General features: G+C 37.4%; 2 protein-coding genes across 2 annotated transcripts; both read right to left on the bottom strand.

The window, feature by feature from the left end:
* Positions 1 to 817: 817 nt before the first annotated feature.
* LOC148958476 (uncharacterized) lies at positions 818 to 3918 on the bottom strand. The gene is made up of 2 exons (XM_089112670.1): positions 3468 to 3918; positions 818 to 1566 (listed from the first exon to the last, which is right to left on the bottom strand). Exons 1-2 carry the CDS (start codon positions 3470 to 3472, stop codon positions 1242 to 1244), a joined length of 330 nt encoding a protein of 109 aa, XP_088968796.1. The 5' UTR covers positions 3473 to 3918; the 3' UTR covers positions 818 to 1241.
* Positions 3919 to 16522: 12604 nt separating this feature from the next.
* Positions 16523 to 21959, bottom strand: LOC135685634 (ras-related protein Rab-39B). The gene is made up of 2 exons (XM_089112726.1): positions 21633 to 21959; positions 16523 to 18384 (listed from the first exon to the last, which is right to left on the bottom strand). Exons 1-2 carry the CDS (start codon positions 21814 to 21816, stop codon positions 17888 to 17890), a joined length of 681 nt encoding a protein of 226 aa, XP_088968852.1. The 5' UTR covers positions 21817 to 21959; the 3' UTR covers positions 16523 to 17887.
* Between the last annotated feature and the right edge of the window lie 31 nt (positions 21960 to 21990).

Genomic DNA, 21990 nt, shown 5'->3' with positions numbered 1-21990 from the left:
CTCACTCTTATATATTTTCAAATATTTACAAATCACGTGTTCTTGAGTATAGGCCTTATATTTGTGGTACTGCTATTAAATCTTCTCTGTGCTTTCTTGACAATATCCAATTTAGGTAGGCCTCAAGTTCATATACGAATATAATTTATAATTGAGACACATACTCTAAAAAAGTTTTTAAAGATAAGCCCTTTGGGGTCTTCCTAAAAATTGCTCAAAACTAAACAACATAAAAGCTGCCAACACATCTACAGTAAGCTTGATCTCACCATTTGTTTGTAATGTCTTATTTTTGGTTCAAGCTCTTGCTCTGAATAAACTTTTTTTTCATGAATTTCATAAGTGTATGGGGCCTCATAATCAACCATAACAAAAGAGTCTCTTAAAAATAGCAAACGGAAAATGCAAGAAAATGATTGCAAGAAATATTCTAAAATGTATTTTAGGCTAATCTAAAGGGTGTCGTTGCAAAAATATTCAGGAAGGCCTCTTATTCCAAATTTACCTAGGGCCTCCGACAACCTCCTGCCGGCCCTTCCAATGTATCGTTACATAACCAGTATCGCGTAAAGTCATTGGTATAACATACCTTGAAGCATTTTAGTTCGTTTTTCAAGAGTTTTTTCAGTCAAATAATTCTATCAACTCGAGCCTCTCTCCCCCCCCCCCCCCACTTTTATTTTTTTAGCGCGGCTCCTGGGGACTATCAATACAAATAGAGCTATTAGAAATAGCCAATTTTAGATTAACCCAGTTTGTCTAGCATACTGATATTCACTTGCTCTGCTATGAAAACACCGTTCATCTGGGAACTTATGTGATCCAGAAAACTACTACCATTTCAATTAAAGAAGTGCCTATGGAATCACAACCCGAATTTTCTGTCTATGCATGTGCAATACAGAGTCATTGCAGAAACATCGTAGAAATTAATAATTTCTAAACGTTCGTATTGCAGATGATAGCATAAGAAGATCAACAGGAAAATATGAAAAAAATTACAATGTCTGTTGACATCTTTAAAGCCCTCAAATCATGTTCCATGGAACTATGTCAGTTTCTCGCATTCATCAAGAAATTATTTCTGGAGCTGCTCCCATCTCAGATGGCTCAACACTGCAGCACCAACCATTACTAAAGTGTGACACCTTGGTAAATCTTCTGTTTACTTCAAAATTATCTAGTGTATTGAATAACAATTAGTAATATGTAGAGTAACTGACAAAGCATTGCGTCGATGGTCACCGAATCCTTAGTCTACAATGGAACATAAGTCTTTTTGATCTACGCTTCGATTTTTTAGCTCTGTTTACATTATAAATATAGCTGATAAGATCTCTAATTTTTGCACATATGTTAAGTTGTTTTACGTCAATCATTGGATCGAATACATTCAATGCTCTTGCTTCCCTTTTCCCACCATATTCGCCATATCCTGTATCACAAAGGCAGTAGGTATTTTGCTTCGTCCGACAATATGGCGGACATATCAAAGGTTCTGCTTCAATGTATAACATCAGCAAAAAGACTGTAAGGCTCCTGTATGGCTGCATCACATCCAGGACCCTAAAGTAAATGAAGAATAAAAAGTATTATTTTCTTTGTATTGCGAATATCCCAAAATAAATAACATACAATATTGGAAAATAGCGATGAAGTTAAACGCAAATTACAGTCCTGAGCTTGCTTCATGATTTTAGCCTATCCTTTTCAGTAACGAAGCCAGGCATAGCAGTATAGTTGGCCCTTTCAGCATTTTTAATGAAGAAAAATAGCTTAGATGCACAATTAGGTTAAATAAAATTAGGCAAATTAAACATAATGTTATGAGCTTATGATTTGTACCTAGCACTAGCCCTCTCTTCTTCTAGACTTGTTTCTGAATTCCTGGTAAACGATTTGACAAACTTAAACTTCAGAGAACAAAAATGGGTGTTTCTATTCAGAGGATCTACTTTAGGATTTGCGATTGTCTAGAAATTAAACACATGCAGTAATCGTCTTTTCGAGAATTTTTTGACCACGCTCTTATTAGAGATTAAGAAATTAATAATTTTTCATTTGGAAACCAAATACTAATTCTTGAAATAGCTATGTTTTAAAATTTCTTATTAACTCTTATAAATTTCTTAGCAAATTAACCTATTATTGATTTATCATTTGTTTAAATATATGTATTTCTGATACTATTTTTTACCAAGCACGCATAGGCTCATTTTCTTCATGAAAATATAATATGTACATTTGGATTTCCTTGTTTCATTTGTTTTTTTTTGCAGCTATTGAAAACGTTATTGCTGTTACTAGAGGGACAATGAACGTATAAAGACTTGAAGGATTGTAAATTGACTAATGTTCGTATGATTTTGATAAATAGATAAAACCAATGAACAGTTTAGCGGAGAAGGTATTGTAGATTAGGTAGTGCCGATATTTTTACAGTTGACTAAATTCTAAAAGATTAATAATTTGTGGTTTTTTTGTTAGAGTGTTTTGTGAAGCCAAACCCATAAATAAACTGCTGACCAAGCTTGATAATGTCATTCATTTTACAGCTACACAGGGGTTACAAGCTGTCAATTTTTCTTCACTGCCCATTTTTACAGAGGCTGATAATCCCTTGATTGGGAAACCATTTACAATCTGAAAAACTCAAAACTATCGAAGTAACTTTCCTGGTATAACGTGATGTATGTCAATTGCTTAATCTTCTTGACTAATGTAGAGAAAGCTTTCTTAAAAGGTTTTTGGCAATGCAGTTTCATAAACTAAACATCATCCATGTTTAACAGTGTTCAAACCAATAAAAGAGGGGTTCTTTAAATAAGCTAAAAATAGTGTACAGTTTAAACTCTCAAAAGAGTCTCAGAATGAAGCATGCTACACAAATTGAGTATTAAAAAGCGCAATAAAAGGCAGAAAAGATGCAAAAGTATATTAGAAAAGAACCCATTCTAGGCTGTGTAATAGACTGATTTTTTTATCGCTTTAACTGTAGTTTCTCGCATATTCTTCTTTACAGGGTGACTTACAAATGCTACAGGACACAAACGACTAAAACCTGGTTAAAAAACTATAAAGAAAAGAGAATAGAGACAAGAAACCAAAAGGAAATTGCAACACCGCAGATCCTAACTGCTCATTTAGTTTATCTATTCACGTCGCAGATATTATGGAAGGAGCCTCTAATCTATGTGTTAAAAACTTCGATACAATGTCATTTAAATAACATTTTTTGAAATAACAAGCTATAATTTTGTGGCATTTAGCTTTTTCTCTTGTATCTTTACACTCCTAAGCCTTTTGCTCTAGAAATCATCGAATTAAGATACAAAATAGACGGTTTTATCAAATGGGATTCAATTGGTTCTATCAATATTTTGAAGACAAACAACAATCAATATTTATTTTGCAAGAATCAAGATGAAAATTCGTCACAACAAAGCAGCTGATAAAAACTGCCTTACCTCATATAGCCGGCTTCTCCTGATGCTGGAAGGACTGTTGCAAGCAGCGACCGTGCTTCTTATGCCTTTCTGTCTTTCTTAGTTGGCCAAGATAGAAAATGTAGCAACAGGGTGCTTCCTTGGCGGATTTAAATGCATCAGCAGCTGCTTTATAAAATGGTAGATGCTCTTCTAATCCTAATTCATTTATGATTTGAACGAGAAATTAAATATTCATCTTAAGTGGGAAATATGACAGGCTGAAGGGAAATATCGTTTAATCTTCTGGAAGAATCCGTTATAAAAGAAGATTAAATCAAAACAGGGATGGCATCAACTGTCTTGAAAAGAAAAATTGCCAATTGCGGTCTTCTTTTTATTGCAAACTGCTTGTCATTTTTTTAACAAACCCCGCATTTTCTTGTTAAGTACATCAGCAAGGCATTTTGGTTTCGCTCTGAAAAACGGCATGTCTAAATGAATGTGTTTGTAACAGGAAAGCTTTCTCAATACTGATGGTGTGTCACATGCCTTGTATCCTAGGCAACAGACTATGTATAATTATTGCATTAAGTAAATTCATCAGGCATTGTCTTTCCCTGGCAAAGATCATTATGGACAAACTTCAATTTTCCTTTTGATCAGTGACAATGCACTCTATTCTGTCAATGTTTTAAGTTCAAAAATTAAAAACCTCAACAATTTTCATTTGCGGAAGTCAATACAAACATCCCACGAGCTTAGAGGATAATATGGAATGGAAACGCGACTTCTTTTGAAAGACATGTTTTGTTAAGTAAAATCAAATTTTCTTCATAACACCAGGAAATGACGAAATTTCAGTTGATGAATCATTATGTAAAATATGTTGTATAGTTTTTAACAAAGTATGCTCTCCTCATTTTTCTTGTAACGTCAGATATTTCCAACAAAAATTTCTTTGCCTGGCTTCCGAGGGCAGTAGCGCTTAAGCTAAAGGGGGTACCAGGTGTTTTGGCGTGATTGCGTGATCAGTATATTTACGATGCGTGAGTTTGTGAAACAAACTTTTATTATTATCCATGGTGTGATTGCGTGAAAATGGTTGCTGCAAGTGAGTTTCGAAACGGAATGTTTACTTTTTTACCAGTAGAAAGTCTTGGTTTCCGGTACCAGACCAGATAAAAGTATCCAGTATTCAGAGATTCTGATGCTGACGGCTCTGCCAACAAGCAGCTACATGCAGAATATTGTCATGATGGAGGATCTCTTAGTACCAAATATTTTGTTAAAAATTCAAGAAATTGCTCGTATTAGATAGCTATTAAATGTTACAAAAGGACTGGCAACATCGTACATATATTGCCGTAACCTTTTGTTTTTATTTTATCTTTCAGTTCTTGTTTTTTAAATCAACACGTTATTTGACAATTATCAAACTTTCATAAAATGAAATACTTTTCTTAATATATTGACATTTTACCATTCTCATTATTAGGGTAGTCATGAGTAATGTCGGACACCTTCAATTATTTTGCCAATCTGTCAACACCACTATTTCTTTTTGATAAAATTGTTTGTACTTAGAAAACCATATCTATAAGGAAATTTTCGGATGAATTTATTTTTACATCACAGTTCCATAGTTTGTTATTTTTCTCTAAAATCAGCGCTAATCACTCCATGTGGGTAATGGCGGGCATCCAAGGGTAATGGCGGACAGGCAGATTAAACACAACACAGTTTTGGCGATCTAAGGCTCCGTTTACACTGTGCCGGATAAAATTTATCCGCATCAAAATTAGTTCAGATAGGCGTCGCGTTTACAGTAGACCCACGCTATCCACGCGAATTTGAGAGCGGCTATCCGAACAAAATTAGTTCACCTAGAAAAGTTGATTAAATTATATCGGATAGCTTTGTGGTACAGTGTAAATGGTTTTATCCGGATAAATTTAATTCACATCGTATCTTGCTCGAAAGCAATTGGCTATTTCTTCCTATTTTGTTTTCACTATTTCCCACAATGGCGTCGCGTGGCCATGCTCGCCGGAGGAGGAGGTGTAGGAGATGCAAAACCATATTTTACCGACAGAAATTCTTTTGTTACATTAATATTTTGTTACAGATTTATTTCTAGCGACGAGTTCTTTGAAAGTTGGGGGGTGTACACAATATCTTCGGACTTAGTCTAAAAGAGAAGCAGGCGATTCTGAAGAGAAAATTAAAAGTCTTTTTACGATGGCGGGGAATTTAGCTGTTATTTTATTGCCCAGAGATGATATCTTGCGTGAAAGCGAGATTCAAGTGTGGAAGTGAGATGAACAGTGGTGCAGTCGTAAGATTTCAGGAAGCATAGCACAAAATTTAGAAATAAAAGCAACATTTTATTAGTTTTTTCTTCAGAAATATAAAAAATTTCCTGTTTCGCTGATATGTTGTCAAAACTTAAAAGGTAAGCTAATAATAAATGATAGAAAATAGGTAAGCTAATGAAAAAATCTAAATTTTGGAGACAATGATAATATGTAGAGACATTGAATTTCTTAATGCCTGGCAGCAAAAATACAATAAAGGACCCAAAAAAGTACAGCATAGCCTTATCTACATCTATCTGATAACTATATTATGCAAACTATATTTATTACAAACCTCTCCTTTTTACTGAATTGCTTGAATAACCAATCTTTTTTGCCTAACCAATTTTCTTTTGTCTAAAGTAATGAAAAACGTATGGATCTAAAAGACCGTCACAAAGCTGACATATACTTAAATATGACACATATACATAATCTCAATTTAGCATTTTACAGCAAGGTAACGAAAGGTAAAATTATCTTCACTGTATCTATTCAAGCATTTAGTTGGTTGCTTTGGAGATTTGATATCTTGAAATGGGAGGTCAAGCTCTGTCCGAAAGCTAAAAGGATTAAGATGATTGCATCTTTATAAGTAATTGATTGGTTTTTAAAATTGCTTAAATAATATACCAGTGTGTCAACTTTACTTACCTTAAGATCACTTTCTCGATGACTTAAACAGGCCTCTGATAGGACTTTGCAAAGAGTGATAATTAGAAATAGCCCCCTTGGGTTCCAATGTCTCCTTAATTCAAACCGCACCCTTGGTTTTCAAGGCTTCTTCCATCGAGGCTCTGACACTGAGTGTTGAGAGTGAATTTCACTTCAAAGCAATAAGGGAATGATACCAATTAAAATCAAGCTTCTAGGCTCACCTTAATTTGAGTCCACAAAACTTAGTATATTTTAACCCACCAAATGTACTTTAAGGCTGTAATGGTTACTTTGATAAAATCTAAAGATCTGATTGGCTCCTGATTGTCTGTTTGGAAAACGGTACCCATAACTGCTAGTTGGCCTGATTTATTTATCTGTTTTATTGTTCAAGTAAGGTTGTATTATCGCCCGCACCTATCCAGAGGTAAAAATAGTTTGTAAATTTAAAAAAAAGGAATGATACTTTTAGCGTAAGTCAGCATGAAGTATTTCAATGCGCTTTGAAAACAGGGGAGAGAACTATAAACCGTGTGTGCGAAATTGCTTTATACGCTGGTGGCTCAAGTTCAGTACTATAGATAGTAGATAAAAGGTAAGAAAGACAACGATATATTGTTTAGCCTCCAATTCTAATTCCAATAGAAGAATGTCTAATTCTGTAAATTCTAACTTAGGTTCCAAATTCGATCCGTTCTAATTCTGTCTTTTCTAATCAACTTCAACTCAAATCTCATTTCTAACGCATACTTCACGTGTACATTAAATGACAACAACAGCAAAAACTACTGTAGTACGTCATACCATACAATTTCTTACACCATGTGAACAATAATTGGAAGACGGTCAATGATGGGAAGTGAGAGCAGATCGAGTGAGCTTTTAATCTCGGAGGAATCGCAAATTGGAGCAGTAAAACCTGTCAAGTGAAGCATAATTTCTAAACTATGAGATTACATGCAACAGACAAAATCAGAAATATGAGCTACACTATGCATATATGGTTTGCTTTATATAATACAAAAAAGACTACTTGCCTAGCAAAACATAAAGATTCGAAAGATAAATGCTCAAAAATCAACATTTTAATCCAAAATGGTGAGTGAATGACAAGAGCAGTTAAAGTATTGTATCCGCAGTGACGTAGCCAGGATTGGAAGATTGGGAAAGGATAGGGGCAAAGAGGAGCCGAGCAATTTTGCAAACCATTGAAAGAAAATTTTGCTGACCACACCCTTAAGAATTTGGAAAAACGCCCAATTTTATAAATGCGTTTTAAAAGGCTATGACTTTTTTTACGAGTCAATGTTTGGCTAATCAAACACTATAACCGTCATATGTAGCTTTTTGTAGCTGACCCCATTCTACAACTGTCAATTTCCTTCACAATTCCTCTACCCTTTACATTCTGAAATGTGTAAGGTGAGGATTTTCTACGTGTAAAATCTGATTTTCCAATGTTGTAAGCAAATATCTAAAAATAATAAACAGTATTTAAAAGTTTCGAACCAAGTCCGTTCCCCTTGGAACAAAATCTACAAAATTTCCGACCAGCATTTAAGAATCCAGTTTTTCAAGGATTTCTGCGCTTTAGCATTTTAGTTTTTATCTATCGGGAATGTCTAAAGAACTTGAAGGACTTTTCTGTTTAAATACTAAAACGAGGGTAAGTTGTAAAACGTTCTGTATAGGTCTAGACGAGAGGGAAAATTCTTGGGACCACGCCCTTTAGATTTCAGGATACTTTTTACAGTCCTTTGCAAACGTCTCTATTTCTCCCGAAATTTCAAATCCCTTCCCCTAAGGTACTTATTATATTGCAGATTTGCACTTTTCTCAGACACCAACTTCCCGAGCATTGGGGTGGCGGCGGCTCCCTTGCCCCTCTCACTAAGCTACTGTCTATCCGACGAAGAAGGACACATGAAAATGGTTGATTTTCAACAGCTAGTGATGCAGCCAAGATATTCCCATGATCGGCCTTGTTCTGAAAGTTCTCAACTCTGCTCTCTATAAACTTTATCAGTCACTCCTGTTGGGTGGACAGTCTCACTTACCTATTGTCTATCCGACGAAGAATGACACATGAAAATGGTTGCTATCAACAGCTACTGATTCAGCCAAGAAATTCCCATGATCAGCCTTGTTCTGAAAGTTCTCAACTCTGCTCTCTATAAACTTTATCAGTCACTCCTGTTGGGTGCACACTCTCACTTACCTACTGTCTATCCGACGAAGAATGACACATGAAAATGGTTGGTTTTCAACAGCTAGTGATGCAGCCAAGATATTCTCATGATCAGCCTTGTTCTGAAAGTTCTCAACTCTGCTCTCTATAAACTTTATCAGTCACTCCTGTTGGGTGCACACTCTCACTTACCTACTGTCTATCCGACTAAGAATGACACATGAAAATGGTTGTTATCAACAGCTAGTGATGCAGCCAAGATATTCCCATGATCAGCTTTGTTCTGAAAGTTCTCAACTCTGCTCTCTATAAACTTTATCAGTCACTCCTGTTGGGTGGACAGTCTCACTTACCTATTGTCTATCCGACGAAGAATGACACATGAAAATGGTTGCTATCAACAGCTAGTGATTCAGCCAAGAAATTCCCATGATCAGCCTTGTTCTGAAAGTTCTCAACTCTGCTCTCTATAAACTTTATCAGTCACTCCTGTTGGGTGCACATTCTCACTTACCTATTGTCTATCCGACGAAGAATGACACATGAAAATGGTTGTTATCAACAGCTAGTGATGCAGCCAAGATATTCCCATGATCAGCCTTGTTCTGAAAGTTCTCAACTCTGCTCTCTATAAACTTTATCAGTCACTCCTGTTGGGTGCACACTCTCACTTACCTACTGTCTATCGGATTAAGAAAGACACATGAAAATGGTTGTTATCAACAGCTAGTGATGCAGCCAAGATATTCCCATGATCAGCCTTGTTCTAAAAGTTCTCAACTCTGCTCTCTATAAACTTTATCAGTCACTCCTGTTGGGTGCACACTCTCACTTACCTACTGTCTATCGGATTAAGAAAGACACATGAAAATGGTTGTTATCAACAGCTAGTGATGCAGCCAAGATATTCCCATGATCAGCCTTGTTCTGAAAGTTCTCAACTCTGCTCTCTATAAACTTTATCAGTCACTCCTGTTGGGTGCACACTCTCACTTACCTACTGTCTATCGGATTAAGAAAGACACATGAAAATGGTTGTTATCAACAGCTAGTGATGCAGCCAAGATATTCCCATGATCAGCCTTGTTCTGAAAGTTCTCAACTCTGCTCTCTATAAACTTTATCAGTCAATCCTGTTGGGTGCACACTCTCACTTACCTATTGTCTATCCGACGAAGAATGACACATGAAAATGGTTGGTTTTCAACAGCTAGTGATGCAGCCAAGATATTCCCATGATCAGCTTTGTTCTGAAAGTTCTCAACTCTGCTCTCTATAAACTTTATCAGTCACTCCTGTTGGGTGCACACTCTCACTTACCTACTGTCTATCGGATTAAGAAAGACACATGAAAATGGTTGTTATCAACAGCTAGTGATGCAGCCAAGATATTCCCATGATCAGCCTTGTTCTGAAAGTTCTCAACTCTGCTCTCTATAAACTTTATCAGTCACTCCTGTTGGGTGCACACTCTCACTTACCTACTGTCTATCGGATTAAGAAAGACACATGAAAATGGTTGTTATCAACAGCTAGTGATGCAGCCAAGATATTCCCATGATCAGCCTTGTTCTGAAAGTTCTCAACTCTGCTCTCTATAAACTTTATCAGTCACTCCTGTTGGGTGCACACTCTCACTTACCTACTGTCTATCAGATTAAGAAAGACACATGAAAATGGTTGTTATCAACAGCTAGTGATGCAGCCAAGATATTCCCATGGTCAGCCTTGTTCTGAAAGTTCTCAACTCTGCTCTCTATAAACTTTATCAGTCACTCCTGTTGGGTGCACACTCTCACTTACCTACTGTCTATCCGACTAAGGATGACACATGAAAATGGTTGTTATCAACAGCTAGTGATGCAGCCAAGATATTCTCATGATCAGCCTTGTTCTGAAAGTTCTCAACTCTGCTCTCTATAAACTTTATCAGTCACTCCTGTTGGGTGGACAGTCTCACTTACCTATTGTCTATCCGACGAAGAATGACACATGAAAATGGTTGCTATCAACAGCTACTGATTCAGCCAAGAAATTCCCATGATCAGCCTTGTTCTGAAAGTTCTCAACTCTGCTCTCTATAAACTTTATCAGTCACTCCTGTTGGGTGCACACTCTCACTTACCTACTGTCTATCCGACGAAGAATGACACATGAAAATGGTTGGTTTTCAACAGCTAGTGATGCAGCCAAGATATTCTCATGATCAGCCTTGTTCTGAAAGTTCTCAACTCTGCTCTCTATAAACTTTATCAGTCACTCCTGTTGGGTGCACACTCTCACTTACCTACTGTCTATCCGACTAAGAATGACACATGAAAATGGTTGTTATCAACAGCTAGTGATGCAGCCAAGATATTCCCATGATCAGCTTTGTTCTGAAAGTTCTCAACTCTGCTCTCTATAAACTTTATCAGTCACTCCTGTTGGGTGGACAGTCTCACTTACCTATTGTCTATCCGACGAAGAATGACACATGAAAATGGTTGCTATCAACAGCTAGTGATTCAGCCAAGAAATTCCCATGATCAGCCTTGTTCTGAAAGTTCTCAACTCTGCTCTCTATAAACTTTATCAGTCACTCCTGTTGGGTGCACATTCTCACTTACCTATTGTCTATCCGACGAAGAATGACACATGAAAATGGTTGTTATCAACAGCTAGTGATGCAGCCAAGATATTCCCATGATCAGCCTTGTTCTGAAAGTTCTCAACTCTGCTCTCTATAAACTTTATCAGTCACTCCTGTTGGGTGCACACTCTCACTTACCTACTGTCTATCGGATTAAGAAAGACACATGAAAATGGTTGTTATCAACAGCTAGTGATGCAGCCAAGATATTCCCATGATCAGCCTTGTTCTAAAAGTTCTCAACTCTGCTCTCTATAAACTTTATCAGTCACTCCTGTTGGGTGCACACTCTCACTTACCTACTGTCTATCGGATTAAGAAAGACACATGAAAATGGTTGTTATCAACAGCTAGTGATGCAGCCAAGATATTCCCATGATCAGCCTTGTTCTGAAAGTTCTCAACTCTGCTCTCTATAAACTTTATCAGTCACTCCTGTTGGGTGCACACTCTCACTTACCTACTGTCTATCGGATTAAGAAAGACACATGAAAATGGTTGTTATCAACAGCTAGTGATGCAGCCAAGATATTCCCATGATCAGCCTTGTTCTGAAAGTTCTCAACTCTGCTCTCTATAAACTTTATCAGTCAATCCTGTTGGGTGCACACTCTCACTTACCTATTGTCTATCCGACGAAGAATGACACATGAAAATGGTTGGTTTTCAACAGCTAGTGATGCAGCCAAGATATTCCCATGATCAGCTTTGTTCTGAAAGTTCTCAACTCTGCTCTCTATAAACTTTATCAGTCACTCCTGTTGGGTGCACACTCTCACTTACCTACTGTCTATCGGATTAAGAAAGACACATGCAAATGGTTGTTATCAACAGCTAGTGATGCAGCCAAGATATTCCCATGATCAGCCTTGTTCTGAAAGTTCTCAACTCTGCTCTCTATAAACTTTATCAGTCACTCCTGTTGGGTGCACACTCTCACTTACCTACTGTCTATCGGATTAAGAAAGACACATGAAAATGGTTGTTATCAACAGCTAGTGATGCAGCCAAGATATTCCCATGATCAGCCTTGTTCTGAAAGTTCTCAACTCTGCTCTCTATAAACTTTATCAGTCACTCCTGTTGGGTGCACACTCTCACTTACCTACTGTCTATCAGATTAAGAAAGACACATGAAAATGGTTGTTATCAACAGCTAGTGATGCAGCCAAGATATTCCCATGGTCAGCCTTGTTCTGAAAGTTCTCAACTCTGCTCTCTATAAACTTTATCAGTCACTCCTGTTGGGTGCACACTCTCACTTACCTACTGTCTATCCGACTAAGGATGACACATGAAAATGGTTGTTATCAACAGCTAGTGATGCAGCCAAGATATTCTCATGATCAGCCTTGTTCTGAAAGTTCTCAACTCTGCTCTCTATAAACTTTATCAGTCATTTCTTTTGGGTGCACACTCTCACTTACCTATTGTCTATCCGACGAAGAATGACACATGAAAATGGTTGGTTTTCAACAACTAGTGATGCAGCCAAGATATTCTCATGATCAGCCTTGTTCTGAAAGTTCTCAACTCTGCTCTCTATAAACTTTATCAGTCACTCCTGTTGGGTGCACACTCTCACTTACCTACTGTCTATCGGATTAAGAAAGACACATGAAAATGGTTGTTATCAACAGCTAGTGATGCAGCCAAGATATTCCCATGATCAGCCTTGTTCTGAAAGTTCTCAACTCTGCTCTCTATAAACTTTATCAGTCACTCCTGTTGGGTGCACACTCTCACTTACCTACTGTCTATCGGATTAAGAAAGACACATGAAAATGGTTGTTATCAACAGCTAGTGATGCAGCCAAGATATTCTCATGATCAGCCTTGTTCTGAAAGTTCTCAACTCTGCTCTCTATAAACTTTATCAGTCACTCCTGTTGGGTGCACACTCTCACTTACCTGCTGTCTATGGGATTAAGAAAGACACATGAAAATGGTTGTTATCAACAGCTAGTGATGCAGCCAAGATATTCCCATGGTCAGCCTTGTTCTGAAAGTTCTCAACTCTGCTCTCTATAAACTTTATCAGTCACTCCTGTTGGGTGCACACTCTCACTTACCTACTGTCTATCGGATTAAGAAAGACACATGAAAATGGTTGTTATCAACAGCTAGTGATGCAGCCAAGATATTCCCATGATCAGCCTTGTTCTGAAAGTTCTCAACTCTGCTCTCTATAAACTTTATCAGTCACTCCTGTTGGGTGCACACTCTCACTTACCTACTGTCTATCCGACTAAGGATGACACATGAAAATGGTTGTTATCAACAGCTAGTGATGCAGCCAAGATATTCTCATGATCAGCCTTGTTCTGAAAGTTCTCAACTCTGCTCTCTATAAACTTTATCAGTCATTTCTGTTGGGTGCACACTCTCACTTACCTATTGTCTATCCGACGAAGAATGACACATGAAAATGGTTGGTTTTCAACAGCTAGTGATGCAGCCAAGATATTCTCATGATCAGCCTTGTTCTGAAAGTTCTCAACTCTGCTCTCTATAAACTTTATCAGTCACTCCTGTTGGGTGCACACTCTCACTTACCTACTGTCTATCGGATTAAGAAAGACACATGAAAATGGTTGTTATCAACAGCTAGTGATGCAGCCAAGATATTCCCATGATCAGCCTTGTTCTGAAAGTTCTCAACTCTGCTCTCTATAAACTTTATCAGTCACTCCTGTTGGGTGCACACTCTCACTTACCTACTGTCTATCGGATTAAGAAAGACACATGAAAATGGTTGTTATCAACAGCTAGTGATGCAGCCAAGATATTCCCATGATCAGCCTTGTTCTGAAAGTTCTCAACTCTGCTCTCTATAAACTTTATCAGTCACTCCTGTTGGGTGCACACTCTCACTTACCTGCTGTCTATGGGATTAAGAAAGACACATGAAAATGGTTGTTATCAACAGCTAGTGATGCAGCCAAGATATTCCCATGGTCAGCCTTGTTCTGAAAGTTCTCAACTCTGCTCTCTATAAACTTTATCAGTCACTCCTGTTGGGTGCACACTCTCACTTACCTACTGTCTATCGGATTAAGAAAGACACATGAAAATGGTTGTTATCAACAGCTAGTGATGCAGCCAAGATATTCCCATGATCAGCCTTGTTCTGAAAGTTCTCAACTCTGCTCTCTATAAACTTTATCAGTCACTCCTGTTGGGTGCACACTCTCACTTACCTACTGTCTATCCGACTAAGGATGACACATGAAAATGGTTGTTATCAACAGCTAGTGATGCAGCCAAGATATTCTCATGATCAGCCTTGTTCTGAAAGTTCTCAACTCTGCTCTCTATAAACTTTATCAGTCATTTCTGTTGGGTGCACACTCTCACTTACCTATTGTCTATCCGACGAAGAATGACACATGAAAATGGTTGGTTTTCAACAGCTAGTGATGCAGCCAAGATATTCTCATGATCAGCCTTGTTCTGAAAGTTCTCAACTCTGCTCTCTATAAACTTTATCAGTCACTCCTGTTGGGTGCACACTCTCACTTACCTACTGTCTATCGGATTAAGAAAGACACATGAAAATGGTTGTTATCAACAGCTAGTGATGCAGCCAAGATATTCCCATGATCAGCCTTGTTCTGAAAGTTCTCAACTCTGCTCTCTATAAACTTTATCAGTCACTCCTTTTGGGTGCACACTCTCACTTACCTACTGTCTATCGGATTAAGAAAGACACATGAAAATGGTTGTTATCAACAGCTAGTGATGCAGCCAAGATATTCTCATGATCAGCCTTGTTCTGAAAGTTCTCAACTCTGCTCTCTATAAACTTTATCAGTCACTCCTGTTGGGTGCACACTCTCACTTACCTGCTGTCTATGGGATTAAGAAAGACACATGAAAATGGTTGTTATCAACAGCTAGTGATGCAGCCAAGATGTTCCCATGATCAGCCTTGTTCTGAAAGTTCTCAACTCTGCTCTCTATAAACTTTATCAGTCACTCCTGTTGGGTGCACACTCTCACTTACCTACTGTCTATCGGATTAAGAAAGACACATGAAAATGGTTGTTATCAACAGCTAGTGATGCAGCCAAGATATTCCCATGATCAGCCTTGTTCTGAAAGTTCTCAACTCTGCTCTCTATAAACTTTATCAGTCACTCCTGTTGGGTGCACACTCTCACTTACCTACAGTCTATGGGATTAAGAAAGACACATGAAAATGGTTGTTATCAACAGCTAGTGATGCAGCCAAGATATTCCCATGGTCAGCCTTGTTCTGAAAGTTCTCAACTCTGCTCTCTATAAACTTTATCAGTCACTCCTGTTGGGTGCACACTCTCACTTACCTACTGTCTATCCGACTAAGGATGACACATGAAAATGGTTGTTATCCACAGCTAGTGATGCAGCCAAGATATTCCCATGATCAGCCTTGTTCTGAAAGTTCTCAACTCTGCTCTCTATGAACTTTATCAGTCACTCCTGTTGGGTGTACATTCTCCTTTGTAAACAATCTGACAGTGTCTGATACATACATGACTCCAATAGCTGTAAAGTTACACTGATTGCAAAAGTGAACTTGGGTACCAGCATTGAATGTGTCTATCACATCACCGAATAGCCTCCACATAGTCTTTATTCATCTGAAGAGATTTTACTTATCCTTCATTGAAATTCAAATCAATACCCTTGCCACTCGAAACGACCCTGCTCCGATGTCTTTGTCTGGCAATTTGGTTGTTTTTAATGTATATCTGTTCAGTTCTATGAAGTTAAGCTGTCCCTGCAGCCCTTCAAGCTCCAAGTACTTCTTCCTTTAAGAGAAACTAACAACATAGAATGGTTTGCTGGCCATTTAAATTTTCAATTGGTTGGACTACACACTAGACCTATTCTCATGTATCCAATCGGCTAAAATACGATGTTTTCCCGATCATGAGCGCGCTGCAAAGCCTCTTTTCTAATTCTGAATGGTTGACTGACGGGATATAGTGCCTTTGCTGAAGGTTTTGTTTGTATAAGAGAACTCAAAAGTGAGTTTTCTTAATGTGGAAAGCACTGCGAATACTGATGTCATAAAAATACATTTCTAGAGTTTTTCAATTTGGAGTTTGCCCTAATTAGCTAATGCACTTTCCCCCATCAAATCACTGTATTTTGATCTTGCTATGAAAATCTATGAACCAGGCTAAAATAAAAGTAGAACGACAGTTCTTTCATTTGCAATATCTTTGTCAATTGGCAACATACAAATTGATTTTGCACCATAAGAGTTATCATCTGATGCACTTTCATGTTATGCTTCCAAACTTTCGAAAATCGTTTTTTAATAAAGCTACACTTAAGAACTGCATACAGTGAGAAGCTATAACTAACTTACTGGTCAACACGCATAGAAGCAGAAAGGGGTCCAAAGACGAGTTTTTAAGCACTCCATTATTACAAAACCTTTGGCACTTAAACAAGTGAAATAATCTTACACTTTATGACTACTGTATACAAAGCATGTTTGTAGCTGCACAAAAAGGCATAGAAATATAAATAATGATTACAACGTTTGGCAATTATTCATTTCAAATTGCTTAACTTCAAGTTCCAAAACACACAAAATCATGTCTATGCTGAAATCTAAAGAGCATAAATGCAACATTCCCTAAGATAAAAACATAAAATACTAAATTGAGCCTATATGTAATATCGCAAATAAATCTACTCACAGAAGTGAGGTAAATGCAAAAGTTGCGTTATAAAAATAATGTCTAAATCTAAAAGATAATGAGGTATAACAAAGATACGCAGGTATAATAAGGGATTTTACCAAAAAGAAATTGCACCTTATATAAAATAAGAATGAGTGGCCACCAACTAAGCCAATATATAGAACTAATGAAAATAATGCCTTTCCATAGCGAGTTCTGTGGCTAAGCCTTCCGCATTACCAAGCTTTGCTATCCAACCTTATTGTTTATATATACGAGGCGCAGTCAAATGAAAACCATGGGATCGACTGTGGTTTGGCGACATAGTTTCCTATCAAGCGAGAGTTTCTAGAGTCGTTTAAAACTGGATTGCGAGGAGGGTATCACTTTTTTCAAACAGTGAACGAGACTTTAAAAACGAGGACTGTTGGGACAGTAGGAGGATTTTCTCGAGAAAAAAACAGGAATTCACAGTAACGTCCTGGATTTTCAGAAAGCGATAGCCACTCGGAACCTTGTTTGTATCGTCATTGCGGGGAATGTGCTTAGAAAAAGTTATTTTTATTAAGTAAAATTAGTGGTAGATAAAGCTTCCTCGCTACTTATCGCAAATTTTTAAGGGGCAATCATATTGTGTCATCGTCAAAAATAATGTTTCCAATCAGCATTTTAATGTTCTTGCCAGACCAAACAGTTCTATGTAAACAAGAGACTCACTTTAGAGTACTAAGACGTGTTGCTAGGGGATCATAAAATCGGTTAAACATTTCAATAAAGTTAGTCGATTCCAACAGTTGCATTGCTAAGTTGGGGATCATATTTGAAATTAGAAAGCCTAAGATTATGTCTAAAAGATTTATGAGAATATTCTATATTCAATCATTTACAAGAGTCTATGTTACAATTTGAATCGACATATAAAGCGAGTATATACGAATTAAGTATTATTATCGACAGCACCTCTTCTGGTTTCCTCCTGATTCAGAGAGATCTTCGTGAGACAGGTAGAGGCCAGCTGGCCTAAAAGGAACTGTCTTTATACCATCCCAGCCTTCTTTCTGATTAATATCGCCCTGTTGTAGTCTGCGATAGACCTCCTTTGTTACTGATACGAAAGACTCTTCCACATTACACAATATCTTAGCTGAAGTTTCGATAAACATCATGTCGTGAGCTCGGGCAAAGGCTTCACCTTCTGATGTTGTTACTTCACGTAGATAGTCCAGATCTATCTTATGTCCAATCAACATAAAGACTACATCTTGGTCATCAGTGCTTTGCTTTGCTTCATACAGCCAATCTCTTGCATGCTCAAAGGATTCTCTGTTTGTGATGTCATAAACGATCAAGCATCCTACACAGTTCCTATAGTAAGTCCTTGTAATTGAGCGAAACCTTTCTTGACCAGCGGTGTCCCATAACTGCAGCTTTATGCGCACATTTTCTAGAAAAAACGGCATTAAAATAAGAAAATACACCAAATCTCTACATTATATCTAGTCAGGTTTTTTCATCCTTTGAAAATTCTCATAGTCCATGTTAGCTGTTGGAGGAAGTTGAGGTAACAATATGAAATAAACCAAATGATGTAATGTTAATAGCTGAGTATTCCTGAATGCATATTTCATGTACTGAAAAAGCAAATACACTCTCTCATTGCACCAAAAGTAAAACTCAAAAATGCTCTACTATATTACAAGCCTGGCCATAACACTTTTAACAGGGAAGCAGTAAACAGCATTCCTAGTAATTTCCAGGTGAGCTATTTGTAGATAATTAATAAATAGAAACAAATGAAAAATTGATTTCAAGGCAAGCAATTGGCTTTTTATAGCAATTTAGGAGAGCATTTTGTTGCTCAACTCCAACATTTGAGGAGAGCCTAGATGGGAGCAAGAGCTATGGCTCTCCTCATATGGCCAGGCCTGTACTGTGTTTTGCAAGTGACAAACCATACCAAACCATCTATCTCCATTATATAGCTAACAAAAGCCCATATAGAGTGTTATGTTTTGGCACAAACAAGCAAATAAAAGGCAACCAACAGCCTGGTAATTCTCAACCATGTGTGTCTCTCTGCTGTCCCTTAAGGAAACATTTGCATTAATGTTACACCTCCCTGTAAAAAAGACCCCAAACTGATTTTATGATGTTTGGGGATTTCATGGGGATTAAAATGATTCTACTAGTTTGACCAGCCATGGCCAAACATTTACGTTCTACATAGCAATAGAGGTTTGCTAACACAAAAACTAAGGTTGCAACTTCCTTGAAAACAGGGACAAAGGAAGCATTATGACTTTGGATTTGACTTTTGGAAGAGCACTGATCATGGTTACCAGTCACAAAGAACTTCTGTGACTACAAAAGGGTACACTGTGAAAATTTAACCTCAAAGCTGCACTTAGCCTTCCTTAAAGGGCACTTGCAAAAACTCAAGGTTTTGGGTTCCCTTTCAGCCCCTGGTCTATGTTTCTTCTTCAAAACAGTATAATGTGGCTTAACAAAGACATTGGCTTTTATATACCCAATGGATGACCCAATATTTGAAAAGGAAGGAGCTCTTTGCAAAGTGGGATTAATACAGTTTGATTTCTCAACAAATGTTGAGTGAATGAATAAAATCAGTCTTTTCTGTAGCAAACCTTGACAACTTAAAGGACCTTTTTTGATTTGCAACATTATGGCTTTGACATGAGTGTAATTTCTCCCAATATTGAAACTTTAAGAGTAACCCATAATAGGTTAATCAATTTAAAACAGAACAGAATAACACTAAACCCTGAAAATTTAATCCTTCCACACCACAAAGAAGGGAAGTACCTACCGTTTCCTTTGATACACAGGGCAAATGGGGAAAAATAAAACCTAGCCTTTTGCATAAACAATTTATAAGTGACAGGTGTCAGCCAAGTTTCAAAATGTCTTCAGCAAATCAAAGTAAAAAAAATAAGTGATATCATAGAGTAAATATAAAATGGGAATCATTTTCCAATGTCTTGAAACCTGAAGCCTTCCATCAGTGCTCCTGGTTTCATCTGCTATCCCTGACAACAAAATTTTTTCACAGTTAAAGGGAGGCTTCCTGGAATTTGCCCTTTGGCCATGGTCATGTTCTTTGATCCCCTCTATAAAAATGCTCCCGAGGCTACAACCCTTGTCAAAAGTCCATGCATGGGGTCCACCTTTGACCTGCAACCTCTCTTGAAAAGCACCCCTGGTATAAACACCCATCCTGGAAGTAAAACTTGTTAATAAGTCCCAACCCTAACATGCAAACTTTTGTGCTTTATAAAACAAATGGAGGCTTAACCAAGGATCCCCTCTCCCCAGAACAATTTTGGTTGTAGAGTTAATATTAAATCTTGAGATTAATTCATTTGACTGCACAAACCATGTCTTAACTTTGGATAGAACAACATCTTTTGAGAGGGATGCAGCATAAAATATTCAAAAATGTGTGCAATGTACCAAGACTTCTGGCAGCTATTGTAGCTAATTTCTATAACCATGCTCATCATCAAACTCTCTTGACAGGGCAGGTGCAGTGGTAACACTAAAGTTTGTCAACTCTTTAATATAACTAGTTTTATGTCTCACTTATTTCTATGTGATTCCTAGTACGCACAATTTTGATCATGAGATTGACATCTACCCCTTGCTGTTGCTTCTGTTTGTTCGAAAACACTTTTCGATAACATATAATAAGAAAAGAAAATAACTTGGTAGCATTTTAGTTTCCAAATTTTATTATCTCAACACACCAGGTTTTCATAAACTGTAATGATACATTTTGGTAAAAGCTTTTCATATATGTGCTGTGTCAAATATGTCAAAATTAGGTTTCTAATAGCTGAATAGTGCTACAACAAGAACCTTTCTACATCTTTGTAGCATCTAGCATTCTTACCGCACCGTCAGCCTATGGACCTGAAAAAGCCTGACAAAAGAAATATGTTGAACAAAGGGCTTTGATGCTCTTTGATTTGCTTCAAAAGTTATTTCATTAATAATTCTGGGGAAGACAATAGAATCTATGATGTAGGTTACCTGTCAGCAATTGAATGCTCCTGGTTTTGGAGCAGAATGAAAATTAAAACCAGAAATGAGGAAAATTAAAGTTTTCCATGGTTACTTAAGAAATCTTGCATGACCAGCTGTAAACATGAAAATAGTTTTATCTCAATGTTGATCAATTATATCAACCACAACAAACAGAAGTAGCTTCACATTGAAATCATAATTTTTGTGTGATTTTATCAATCTTTATATTTAACATACAATTCAAAATTTTCAAAAAATATGCATTTAAATCGTTCATTTGTTCACAATTTGTTCACAAAGTTTACAAACCACTAAGAACCAATAATAAAATAATATTGAAAAAACTCTACGAAGGAGGTCGAAGATCACGTATGCAGCAAACATTGACATAAACAGAGTCATGATTTGTCACACACAGTCACTCCAATGAGCTTCCTTGCTTGTTTGTCTCCGATGCCTTTTAAGATTTTTCGAAAGCAGAATCAGAAAAGAAAATCATACGCAATGATATCAGGGCCGCATGGGCGAGAAAGTCTGAAGTCACGTAATTAAGAATTTAAAACCCGCCAAACCATTGGAATGGATAGTGTTCTGTTTTAATAGACGGGGCCAAGGCCTAAAAAAAACACAAGGCCTTCGTAGTCTCACCTGTAAGCTGTAACATTCGAACGTGAAAATCAACTCCGACAGTCGGGTCTGAACTCTGGATAAACTGTCCTTCTGTGAATTGCCGGAGAAGTGATGATTTGCCCACCGTGCTGTCCCCAATAATAATAAACCTGAACTGGTAGAAGTATTGCGGTTCTTTGCGTTCCCTCATTTCCAAAGACATTCGTTGACATGCATGGAATGGGGGATTTCTCCCATTTGGCCTAACTAAATTTCAAAACAACATTCTTATCTTTTAAACCGCATTGTTAAAAATTACATACTGTGCTATCACAGCGGATTTGCACACAACACTGAGCTCAGTTCATAGCGCAGTCAACAGCACCCCAGCGGAGGA

Source organism: Rhopilema esculentum, chromosome 15, assembly GCF_057945365.1.
Source record: "Rhopilema esculentum isolate cy_ngs chromosome 15, ASM5794536v1, whole genome shotgun sequence".
Classification (NCBI taxonomy): domain Eukaryota; kingdom Metazoa; phylum Cnidaria; class Scyphozoa; order Rhizostomeae; family Rhizostomatidae; genus Rhopilema; species Rhopilema esculentum.
This window is presented reverse-complemented; position numbering and strand designations above follow the sequence as displayed.

Coding starts and splice junctions, on each gene's coding strand:
- LOC135685634 (XM_089112726.1), bottom strand. CDS start 21,816: ATGTCTTTGGAAATGAGGGAACGCAAAGAACCGCAATACTTCTACCAG. Junction 18,385..21,632: donor TCGAATGTTACAGCTTACAG/GTGAGACTACGA, acceptor CGTTTTTTCTAG/AAAATGTGCGCATAAAGCTG.